This window comes from Botrytis sinoallii (assembly GCF_014898435.1).
Source record: "Botrytis sinoallii strain Bc 23 chromosome Unknown BSIN_032, whole genome shotgun sequence".
In the NCBI taxonomy this organism is placed as follows: domain Eukaryota; kingdom Fungi; phylum Ascomycota; class Leotiomycetes; order Helotiales; family Sclerotiniaceae; genus Botrytis; species Botrytis sinoallii.
The window spans coordinates 428706-441695 of NW_024066059.1; the positions used below are offsets into that span (position 1 = coordinate 428706).

Sequence of the window (12990 nt, forward strand, 5' to 3'; positions counted from 1 at the left end):
ATTAATTTAAACACAAAGATGCTGTGTATTGATTTATCTCAGGTCTCATGCTCTGAAGTCCCCCAAAAGATGATGGTTTAAATACCCCGTTGAATGTAATGTGAACTTGACTTCCCAAGCAATTTATCACATACTGCTTCGGGAGTATGAACTTGATATATCGAGATAAGAATTTCAACAATTGAAGTAATGACGAATCGTAAAAAGACACACATAGATGTCTCTCGCACCAACCCTAAAATTTGAGTGCATGAGATCTTCGGAGTCACGTGTAATCTCGTGACCTCGTGAAATCGACCAAACGCAACTCTGGGCCATCACCCGCTTTCCTTCCAAGGCTACTTCTCATTACCAGCGAATCCGAAGGATGCGAAATGAGAAGCAACAGAAGGGGGGAATGATGACCCAGGTCACGGATCACAGTTGCGTTCTAAGTCTCCATCGTCCATAGTTCCTGTTTTTCCTCCCCCAAGTAATATTCTGCCTTCGTTCATAGCCTTTTTAAATTTCCGAAGCCACCGCGACCCTTCTCTCACTCCCGAAAGAGTGAGAAAAAGGCGGGTTTCTGTCAAGAAAAGTGATCCATCCGCTTCCACAGCCGCCACTCGGCACTTCCTTTCTCTATCTCTCCCTCATGGAGGGAGAGGTCACTGAAAAAGGAGGACTGTGTACGCCACGGACATCTCGCACTACCAACTAGAGAAAAATATTACTTGAAACAGCGAACTCTGGGCGGTGGTGACTTAAACCACATCTGTGCTCTGGAGAAGAAGAAAAAAATCTGGAAAATGTCGAGGGAATGCGAAGTCTTTATAGACGAAGTGTTAGAAGCTAGTCAAAAGGATCACTCGACCAGAATCCCGACCTTACCTGATGTGTAATTAAAAGTAGACAATGGACAGATTCACTAGATATGAAAAGTTAACTGTGACCAGTTTGCAATTTGGGATTAAGATTAGACAATGGACAGATTCACTAGATTGGAAAGACAACTGTGGCCAGTTTGCGATTTTAAATTAGGGTGCTTTCGGATTGATTTCTTCTATACCTACGTGAAGGAATCATTGAAATGAAAAGGATGTTAGATATCTACTGGAGCTAACATACATATTGAGTGAGGCTAGTATATTTGGAGTAATATTGGACCATACAAAATCATATTGAAAATGAAAAGGATGTTGATTCTTTCAGTCAAAAGCACCTTCAAGTTCCTGCTAGCTACTATGTAGGAAAACATCCAAACAAATATTAAACTTAATATTTCATTGAGCTCCATGTTGTATTCACTTCGAAATTTTCAGCCACTGGATCTAATATATCCCGAGGTCAGCTTCAATATCGCATTCAGTAAACGTAATATTACCTAGGTCTAGTATTTCTAATATACCTATTGAAATGGATCTACTCGGTCAAAAAAACCAATCCGAACGCATCCTCGGTACATGCCAGATCACTGTAAAGTTAAAACTCGACTAAGGGCACCTTTCAAGCTTAAAATCGTCTGATAGGTCAGATTAATCAGATTAATCAGATTAATCAGATTAATCAGACTAATCACTTGAAACTTGAATATTGCTAGTTGGAGCCGTCGAAGTGTTTGAATTAGGTGATAAATCAATCGAGTCAGACTTGAGCTACATGTGCATCCCACCGTTTCCCTCCTTTTCCTGTGCCGAGAACCGGAACAAGAAGGAACGAGAAGCCGAAGCTCATAGAATGCGGAGGTGAAAAGATCATTGAGAAACAAGCACTGGGAACTTGGGGTTTGACAGTTCACATTTGCGCAACACACAATGATTCAACTGAGATTTATCATATTACACTAGGTATTTAAAGATACGCTGCATTGAAAACTTGCGGTTTGAAGCTGGATCATTATTATTACTAATATTAAAGAACTTGAGAGACTTCCGACGCATTATTCACAGATTAGGTTGAAAAACTTTGAGACCCTTTTACATCAAAATATGTTAAGCATCGTTGAGGATATCACAACTTTGATTGTTCTTCTATAGCCCGGCGTTGGACAAATGAACTCTCAAACAATCTTATGTAATGCGTATCTCTCTGGCTCTGAATATAATTGTGAATTAATTCAGGTTCGTAGCCGGCACCGCGTACAGGTAGAGAATTCCGTCTTCGCCAGCCGAGCATAAAATGATTCAGATTCTTATCTCGTAAGTCTTCTTTTCGACTCCGCGAAGTCGAAAAGAAGACTTACGAGAGAAAAAACTGTATCACTCCATGCCAAAGAAGAAAGAGAAATCCATAAAACGTGTGGGGGGGGGGGGACTCATTATTTATACAAAAAGCAACAGAGGCTAGTCAAAAGATCGCCGCACTAGGAGCTACTAAAAAATCGATTTGTAACAACATTGTAAAGGTATGCAGATAATATCCAGATTTCTACTAACGCGGTCTGGAACACTGTAGAGCTTGGAAGACTCTTTTAGAACACTTTAGAACACTTAAGCTCCCATTTGCTCTAACTTTGAGACCAGAATGAGATATTACCCGACAAAATGAATAACCTCTACAGTGACATAGACTGACGATTCCTATTCTATGTTTGTCAGCATAAGGTCTGTCATCGAGTATTTCACATGTGCAATATTAACTTTTGAGGGCTTCACACGTTGAAAGTCTTAGGGTGACGATAGGACGGCTCATTGAAGGCTTTGAAGTCGCAATACCAAACTTTCAGACAACTCGACAAGGCTTGAATACAAGACGAACATTCAAGCAGACGACGGAAATACTGAGAGGAATTGCGGAATCACTCATAGTACTGTTCAAGCATGCAAAGTCTTGAGGTATCGGAATCAGGACCATGAGGGGGTTTGAAAGAGATACTTATGAGCGTTTATGTACAAGTGGGGAGTGAGAACTTCTCATGCTCGGCTGTTGGCCATAGATAAGCAAATGACAAGCCATATGTGAATATTTGAGGCGAATGTTCTGTTAAAATTTTGTTTCTAAAGCTTACCTAAACTAAATCCACGGGTTGATGGATTGCATTGACTACTGTAAGCTCGTCAAAGGAGCAAGTTTTGGTAATGGCGTCTCCTGTTCTAAATCTTGAGGTTTTACCACATGGTTTACACTTAGAAGTTGCTGTAGAATACTCGATTAGAGAAAAACTAGGAGAACTAGGAGCTAAGTATCAACACGAGTTAAAAAAAACTAACCATTATATCAGCTATGCATCAAGAACTATTCAATTCAATTAGAAGCAAAATGCATGTGCTACAGAATATTTATCGGCTTGACTCGTGATAGAATTTTCACGAAGATACGGTTCGTATTTCATTAATAGATGGCCCCGTATATGAGTGCCTGAGCTACGGCTTAAGGGTGCCACTCGCACTACATGAGCATGCCGAGTGGCCGGTAAGAGTGCAATACCAGCAAATTCGTCTCATGTATTCATGGCTGAAAAAGACATTATACAACTCGTGAAGTGCCGGATGTGTTATTCAATTGTTTTAATTCGAATCAAAATGATGTTCATCGGCATACTTGACAAAGACGAAAGGCAATGAACGATTTGATACATGGATACACATTCACAACAAACGACCATAAAGCAAGCATCATATTGTATTTGAGTGCAGGCCTGTTCTGAGAAGACGACCCGTTCACTTGGACTTATTCTCGCGAGCAGGGAGAGATATGCCTTGACTGACAGGTACATGTGTCCCTAGGACATTCCTAACATGAACTAAGAGATGATTTCTCGCTGCAGAAGTCGCCTGACCTATTTCAGATAGAAAGTTTATTGACGTATATGCTCAGTTGCTATAACATCCCCCCGATAGATCAATCTTTCGGTTCGCACGCTTGAGTCAGACTTGATAGCGTGTGCTGTATACACATTTCATGTCTTTCAATGTTTCGACCTCCAGAACACTTGTTCCGTATATTTGACAAAAGAAGATGAGAGAATGAACACAAAAGGTAGACAAAGTCATAACACGGCATATCAAGGCATGGCATACGACTGTATTTGAGCAGTGGTTGGGATGGAAAGGGGCAGACTGGCGTGCTAGTCTTTGCACCTTCAATTGTTCTCCGCGTAAGCCCGATGTGGTTGTTGGATTCTTGCCCATCGAAATGAGTTTGAGAAGGAAGAAAATGATTCAAGAGAATGGGACTTTAAGAATCGGTTGTGTCTTGATTTTCAAGTAGAGATGTTGATATTATTGTTGAATGGATGTGTAAATTATGGGTACGACAGAGCTTGACATCTTATTGGTTCTTCACTATCCACGCCCGCATTATCTCCTGGGAGATGCATCAGGTACCCACCTTAAACTTACAGCCTCATCTTCTCCCTCTCCCTCTTTATTGCAACATAGTATCGTCCTCAAACTTAGCATCATGCCTAGCAATTCGTCATGATTCCGCGGTCATTCAACCGTATTTTTCTAAGCAATGGCAGGCGTACCTGTGCGCACACCCTTTCAGCCTCGCACAAAAGCTCACACAATCCCGAACACGACCACTCCCTCTACAGAAACAATAGCAACGTCGAATCCTCCTTTACGATCTAATGCTCCAGCGGCTCCCACCAACAGAAAACTCTCTACAGATGCAGATGCTATCTCCGACAGGTCTACATTGTTGTTCATACGTCGCACATTATGCTCACATCTTAGTGAAAAGGGCCGCAGTACCCCGGCTCCAATCGATGAGATACTTCCCCCATTAACAAGTAGTAATGAGGTTGACTTGCAGTTATACGCATTGATAGCAATTATAATAAGGGAATTTGTGCATACCTGGTATGCGAAAATTACGCCGGACCAAATGTTTGTGGAGGAGGTGGTAAAGATTATTGCACATTGTACGAGAGCTCTGGAGCAAAGGCTAAGGAAGGTGGACTTGGAGAGCTTGCTGTTTGAAGAACTGCCAGACTTATTGGATACACATGTCAAAAGTATAGTCACCTATGAGGTACATCAAGCGATTATGCTAATGGATGAAAAGTATATAGAACGTCGCATTACCCTCTACACCCAGAACCAATTTCGGTGAACCCGCGACAAGTATATCATTCGCTCTGGCCTTTTGCGCCTTTGTCTCCCGTTCCGCTTGATGAAGATCCCGATACGATCAAGAGCCAGTCGAATAATGAAGCTGCATATAGACAATTGATTGTTAACGGCGTTTTAGCCGTTCTACTGCCTACGGAAGATCTCGAGAATGATTGCTTGACATCTCTAGTTGGTCAGATTTTTTCGGAAATGATACTGGGAAATGGTATTGGAGGTAAAGCTTGCGAACCATGGCTATTATGGGAGGGTATAATGAAGGTTGCAGAAGTCATGCAAGCTCGACTACCAAAAGCTAAAGCTCAGGTTCGAATCGACAGGTCAAATTCCGAAATTACCAGACCGAACTTATTGGATATCAAAGCCGGCAATACGAAAGCTTCGAATGTTGGGAAATCGGTGCAGAAACATTTTTGGCTAATTCTCCAATATTTGTTTCTGGCGTTCGCCGCGGTCCGGGTTATATTCATTGCTATTGCTAGCTCTTCTTCATTGCCGTCTCGTATTCCTCCCACGAGGAAACCTACTGGCTTTACGTTGCCGAACGATGACTCGGAACCACCGAAGAACCCGGAAGCGTTACCTTGGGCTCGAGCTCAACCACTCAAGCGCCCTATTCTCAAAATGAAGCTATGGTCATGCGTCTCTACTTTGCTAGATACGGATGCTCGCATGCCATGGCTGAGCGCCACATTATCTCTTCTTCAATGGGGTGCAATTACCGGCCCTGGAAAAATTGGAGATACAGACGGCATGATTGACAAGTACGTTATTATGATTGATCATTTTTCATTTCGTTCCGAATTCCAGAATCCATTTCCGGCGTCTGTCAGACCATCTATACATCACACCGCATGAAGTTTTGGTCACTTGACCAAAAACGTTCCAGTTAGCTTGCAGAAACGAAGTCGTTTAATAATGGCCGTTCAGCATCAGGGATATAGTTCCCGTTATCGGTATGCATGACAAGGGACTGCAGAATGCCGAATGAGGAGTCTCTTCAGATGCCTAGCCATAAGCCACTAAAATGCAATGTAACATCGCCATGATGGATTTGATAACTTACTCGCGAAATGGTGTACTCACTGGCATCATGCGGTCATATCGACAAATCCAATCATCGCTCGAACCTAGAGATTTTGCATTCATCCATTGCTTCCCCTTGCCCGCATTGGATTATTCTTTTTATCCCTGTTATTACGTTTCGTGCAGTGGGTGCTTCAAATCTGGGGCGTAAAATGAGTCGTGCCTTACGATAACCTTCCCTAAGCGCCCGGCTCAATGGGAGGATAGAAATCTTTCTATGCCTCGCATTATTGCTGCGCAGATTCCTTCCCCACATAAAGCATCTTCCAGACCAGTCAATTGCCGCTTCCTTCTTTTACAAAACTTGGAAGATCTGCAATTTTTACGCGTTCCTCCGCTTCTTGGCCCCCATCTGCATCATGGCCCGAGGCGAGCAAAACATCCGATGACTTCGCCGCGAGCGTTTGAACCCCTTGTTCAGATGGTCTGGCTGTCAAAAAAACCTCACTGGTGTTACACATTCCTTCAGATCTTATCTAAAATGATGCATCAAGTGCTATTCTTTGCTGCAATCTATTGTAATTTTTAATCACCCATCCATTCATCCCACCAAGTCTCCTCTTTTTCATACACAACACCAACACAATCAATTCCCTACAGGCTGGCCCACATTATCCCATGTCTCAGCAATTGTAAAAGCACAAGCTAACAAGCATGGCAGACTCCTCTCCCACCAAATTCACACTCTCATTCTAGACCCCACTCTGCTGCCACCCATTCTCCGCACCCTTCGCCAAACACTCTTCCCCAATAACACGCTCGCACCAGCGAGAATACCTCCTACAACCACTGAAACGATCGAAATACGACGAAGGTGTGCTGAGGCTATATTAGGTTTGATACCAATAGCTGTGAGTGATATTTACTTTGGTCGCACTCCTTTATACTCTTCGGGAAGCAGCACCGATACTATTGATTTTGATCTCGAAGCGAAAACCGAACTGTCAAAAGAAGAAAGACATATTCGGGAAGTAGAAGACGTGCTGAATGTTTTTGGTGATGTGTATTGTAATAAACATTTGCTATATGGAGTTGTGGAAATGATTATTATGAGAATAATGCCGGAGCTGGGGGAGAAAGGAGTGCAGGAGTTATTGGATGAGAGGTTGAATTAAGTTTACATATTTTGAGCTGTCAGCTTGCGTGCGTTGCGTTGAGAGTTTAGATACCCATTCATGCTTTTTATATTAAAAATTGTACTGAATTATTTGAGTCATGCACCATACAGTTCCTGCTCACAGCCTTCGTATTGAAAGTTCTACAAAATCAGTATTTGCAGGTTGAAAAGTCCATCATTGTAGCAGATTAACCACCCATTTCATTCCACATGTATGTTTTGATCTGTCTGATGCTAGCTCGAAAAGTAAACAAGAAATTCTCGACCTTCTTGTCCTCGGAGAACAATTCGTTCATCCATCCATCCATCCCTCCATGCACATATATCTCATTAGATCAACGAGTCCCATACCATCCATCCCAATCTGTCTTCTTATCCTATTCCACCTACGGAAAAACTTCACTACAAGTTCACACAAGCACTATACAATAAACGAACGAACGATTCGAAGAAGAAGAAGATGAAGGAAAAAAAGAGTCCCTAAGTACAAAAAATACACCAAAGAGCGAGGAAGGTGAATGAATAGACTAGCAAAATATAGGTAGGTAGGTAGGTAGGTAGGTAGGTAACAAAACAAGCCGTGTATGCTGTTTGATGATTTCGCACAAGAGAAATCCAACAAACAAACATATCCAGGAATTTGAACTCTGCACCTCAGATCAAACAAGGCGAAATATTTCTATTCCACCACAGATTCTCCGGTACGTACACGAGTGAAAGAAAAGCACACGAAAAAGTAATACAAAAATCCCGCCGAAAGTGTGTGGAAAGAGAAAAGAAAACGTGCTGTTGGGGTATGATGAGCAAAATCCCTTCAGGGGCATGAGAGCGCATATGTAACAAAAACCCCGCGTGAAAGAAGATCCAAAGAGGATATATAAAGAATTAAACGCGCGAGAGAGCAAGCAGATGAGTACTGAGCCGAAGATTTCGCGTGAGCGTCGAAGATGTAAAGGAGGAAATCTTGGAAACCGAGTGAGCTTGGTTGGGTATATAAATTTCATCCGAGGATAGTTCCTAAATTTTTTTCTTTTTGAATTCCTTCCTAAATCCCCGATTTTGGCCATGCCGGTAGATATTATACACCTTCATTTTGACCGATCGCAAGGATCAGAAAAGAAGAGGGTGATGCAAGACCGTTACTGATAGCAGGAAAAAGATGAAGACGGGAGAGCTCATATACAAATTGAGAGATGTGATGAAAATAACGCCGGGGAATGTCGAGTTTGGAACCGTGTGTTTAAAATGCCATGATGTACAGAGATTTAAAGCGTATATATAAAAGAGATATGAAACTCATTATTTGTTAGCAGGCCGTAGACTGTTCCATCTTCATATTTTGTGGCTGATTCTCGCAATCGTCCTGTTCTGAAATCCGATGCAAGCCGCCTGGTAAAGGTCCTGGATTCTGCTGTTGAATTCGCAACTTTTCGGTCAATTTAAGAACCGTCAGATACTCATTTTGATCCACCAATCCAGTCGGAGCTTGCTGGAAAAAATTCAGTAAAGTATCAAGCGCCCGGCGTGCATCATCCTGGGTAGGTGAGTTTGGTGTTGAAAGATGTGGAGGTGATTGCAATCCGCTAATTGGAGTAAGTGATGCCGGTGGAGGAGCCAAAGAGCTATGACTGCTGCTATGATGTAAAGACCGTGGCGAAATTGCAGAATCCAATCCAAATGGTGGGCCTAATTCATGTACCGGCGATTCGACGGCTGATGAAGGGGCTGTGTCCGGTAAATTATACTTCGGTGTCATAGGATCATTACCTTGCGAGGCAATGAACGAAGGATCAATGGCTAAAGTGGGGAAAGTCTGGCTTCTGGGACGTTGAAAGTTGCTAGCAGGATTATTTGGATCCATCCCATGGTTGATGTTGTCTTCAGTGTTAGAATTTCCATTTCCGTTCGTCGAATGCTGTATTACCCGAGATTGCTGAGATGGCATCCAAGATCCGGTACTTCCCTCAGGAGAAAATGCAAATGGGGTCGTGGGACTAGTTGGCCCCCCTGAAAATGACGATGGATTGTTGTCGGTAAAGGCACTAGACAATGAAGCTGTGCTGTGAGAATTTGAGTGTTGCTTGTAGCTTGCTGTTTGGGTGAAATCGAAATAGCTGTTCAAACTATCGTGCATATGATGAGATCTGAGATCTTCACTACTCTTAGCGGATGCTAATAGCAAGGGAGATTGTAATGGCGAAGCGGGTGAGACACCATTAGATGTTCGTGATCCGGAACTTCTGCTCGAATCGATGTTGAGCGCCATGCGTTCGGAAAGACTACCAATATCAGCCGCGGAAGCTCGTCGTCTGAGATGAATGATCCCATTCTTTTGCTTGAATTTTTCTAGCCAAGTTGTGCTATTTGTCTTTAGGTGACTCTCATTATTACCAACTGTAGTGGCGAAAAATCTAGCCTTCTCCTTGATCGCAGAATCGGTAAGAGGAATCCCCTGCTTTTGGGTATTTCGCACCCAATTCGATAGGGCTCTCTCGATATCAGGGAACTTTCCTTTAGCTCGTTTGACTGGAGATAAGCTTCGGTCTTCAGGGAAAAGATATTTTTCTCTTTGGCGTAAAACTTTAGAGACAGTACTACATTCTTTTTTAGTTAAGATCAAAACCCAAATGTTAACTGTCAATCATACCTTCGTTCAACACCAAACATGGCTAAGAGGGAAATTTTAGCAAGAAAATCATTAAAGGAGTCTTGTCATGTCATACCTCCAATTTCAGTCTGCTTAACAGTAGGATTGTCCTCATGATATTGACACATCCGTCGTCGATCACTATCAGTGAGCGTCTTCCTTGGAGTCGGAGTAGCATGGATAGTTGGTAGTTTTGGAGGTGGTTTACCAGAGTTCGCAGGAGGAATCGCAACAGGTGGTGCTTGAGAGTTTGCAGGATTTGTCAACATGCTCGGCCACGTGGGATGGTTTGGCATGATGAGAGGAAGCAGTTGCTGGTGATGTGTGGGATATGTCGGCGGCGGCGGGGCCATTCTTGGATTTGGATACTGAGGCTCAGTGGGCATTGGATGATGCTGGTTCATATATTCATATTGAATCCTATTTTCAAAGATTGGTGATTGATGCTGTGAAGAGTTGTAATTGTTGCCCATATCCTGCCATTGACCTTCACCGCCGTATCCATTTTCTTGTGGATTGTGGTGTTGCTCATGGTCCATGCCAATATGGGCCATCATAGATTCGTGCATTCTTTGATCTATGGTCTCTAAACGAATGGTTTCCCAGGTGTTTCCTTAAATTCCAGAAATCCGAGGTAATTGAAGTTGTTTAATGGTACAGGACCTTGCGTAAGGTATACAATATCAGGGACGTTGAAAGCCTCAAGAGCGGGATACTGCATGCATGATAAGCAAAGCGAAGTATGGTTCCTGGCAGCGTCAAATATATAAACCCTGCGGAATCTGCAGGAGTAACGGATTGAGTCTGGCTGATTTATTTCAGGTGATGTGAAGTTTCGAAAGCGAGAATATTTTGAGATTTGTTTGAACTAATGCTAGACGCGCGCAGCTAAAGGAAACATGCACTTCTAAGTGTGGTGGTGGTGGTGGTCGATTTTGAGGATGGTAGTGGTGGTCTGCGGTAGATGGGGTAGAAGACGGATGAACAATTATTATTATGCGACCAGGGAGGGTAGGAATAAATGCTGGGAAAAAGATGCTAGAAAATGCTCGCTGCAATGCCGAAGAGGGGAAGAAACACGAGGCGTATGCGAAAAGCTGCAATGGATATTATGCTGGGGAAGGCGCGCAACCAAAAAAGATGTATGTATGTAGGTATGTATGTATGTATGTATGATGTATGTAGGTATGATGAATGGATGGGACGTTATAGTATGAGTAGGAGGTAAACCCAGACTTTTTGGAGTTTGTGGTAGTGTAAGTAGTGGTCGGTTCATGGAAATTTTGCAAGGTAAAGGTTCCGCAGCAGCAGGAAGAGGGAGTACTTGGGAACTGAATATATTAATGGTGGGGACCAATTGGACCAAGGAGAATAGATGCTAGGTTTGCTGTCTTTACTACCATACTAGGTTAAAGACTACTTCTAATAACTTTGTCAAGCATGGGAGTGTGGAAAGCAATGGCAAGGAATCAATCTTGGAGCAACGACGAATGAGCGAGCTTGGAGAATGGGATTAGCAAGGGTAAAAAGAAAAGAGAGGACAGGAGAACGAATCGAAAGGGAGATGGATGGACTTTGGTGTAGACATTCAGAAGAACCGCAGGCAGACAGCAAGATAGACCAGATAGCTCAAAGAAAAAAGGAAAAGCCATTCGTTTGAAAAGATTCAAAAGAAGTCATTTACAAGGATTCGAATTGATCATTGATTTTGGTAGGGTTTAAATATGGTTTAGTAAGGTTCAGGTACAGGGAAAGTACGAAGTAAGACTTGAAGACTTACCTGATTTGTTGCTTTGACCAAATGATTGCTTGGGAGAGAAGTCCACCAGATGAGAAGCGGATCTAATCATCTAATCATCTGTGTACATATCTGTTCAAAAGAGTCCACGGGTAGCTCAAGTAATGCAATAATTGCTGGTTGTATAATGGGAGCTAGCTGAAGGAATCGCCGAACATCTAAACATATCTAGAGAGAACCTCAAAGTCTTCGAACGGAAGATTCGGGGACCTCAGGAAGTTCAATGTGAAGAGTGGAGAGGACAAGTATCTAATTTCGATCAGATTGACTTTTTTGAAGCTTGATTCAGTAAAAATATATCGTCGTGTCAAGGTCCACTCTCATCCGCTTTCTCCAAAAGATTGAGAAGTTGAGGCTTTTCCAGGTTTTTGTAGGGTATATCCAGATGATTATCTTCCAAATGGGTTAAATGTCAAATCGCATCTCATTTCAGCTGAGTCAAATGGGGAATCGACTAAACTACTCAAGGTCTAAAGTTTTGCTGGATATCGTAGATGATAACCAGGATATGGAGCTATTAACGAATGAAACGTTTAGATGAACCTACTAGATATTTGAATTTGCTTCTAGCTTCTGGTCTGATAACCAAGTTCATCAAACGGTACGCCCCGGAAGTAAAAAGATGAGGTGAATCCGTCAAATGATCTTAGTACCGGGGATTACTTGTTAGCTCGAGTTAGTTGCCGCAGTAAGGACAATTAAATCATCCATTATCATATCATATTATATCATATCGTTTCAAATGCTACCCATTGCTCAGATTCAGTTAATAATGATTGATTTTCTTTTTTGTTAAGTCTCTAGGTCAGGTTCGGCTCGGATAATAATATTGATAACAACTTGGAAGAACAATCATCTCAAAAGCCCCTTCATCGTCTCGTCTCGCCAAAAGTTTGTCTTTTCTGCATTTTGATAACGAATTTTGATGGTGCGACAGGTGTACCGGAGGTACAAGGATTTCGGAAAAACCAGCCAGCAATCAGAGCTCATTCAAGTTCGGAGCAACTTCCGCCTATTCCCTAAACAAGTAACAAACTGATCCCTTCTATACCAAAAGTTGTCATGTATCATATTAGCCAAAATTCGAAACCTAGTCAAGCCACCCTTATTAGACGAACCTTACATGGAATCCGAACGTTTCATTGCCGTAAGTTACCATGGTGTAGAAGCTACAACCAACCCTCGTGGTGGAAAAGAGGATCGTTGCAGAAATGAATAGATCCGTACCTTACTTACCGTAAGCAAAGTTAGTAAACTCTATGTTTATTCTGGTCCCAGGTTTTGGACC

The 12990-nt window shown here is 42.4% G+C and overlaps 2 protein-coding genes across 2 annotated transcripts; one reads left to right on the forward strand and one right to left on the reverse strand.

Annotated features, from left to right (window-relative positions):
• Nucleotides 1–4434: 4434 nt before the first annotated feature.
• EAF02_011480 (uncharacterized protein) lies at nt 4435–7255 on the forward strand (the record flags this gene model as incomplete). The annotated part of the gene is made up of 3 exons (XM_038907527.1): nt 4435–4939; nt 4990–5818; nt 6802–7255. 3 exons carry the CDS (start codon nt 4435–4437, stop codon nt 7253–7255), a joined length of 1788 nt encoding a protein of 595 aa, XP_038752749.1.
• Nucleotides 7256–7801: 546 nt separating this feature from the next.
• On the reverse strand, nt 7802–11543 carry EAF02_011481 (uncharacterized protein). The gene is made up of 3 exons (XM_038907528.1): nt 9981–11543; nt 9905–9926; nt 7802–9851 (listed from the first exon to the last, which is right to left on the reverse strand). Exons 1-3 carry the CDS (start codon nt 10471–10473, stop codon nt 8564–8566), a joined length of 1803 nt encoding a protein of 600 aa, XP_038752750.1. The 5' UTR covers nt 10474–11543; the 3' UTR covers nt 7802–8563.
• Between the last annotated feature and the right edge of the window lie 1447 nt (nt 11544–12990).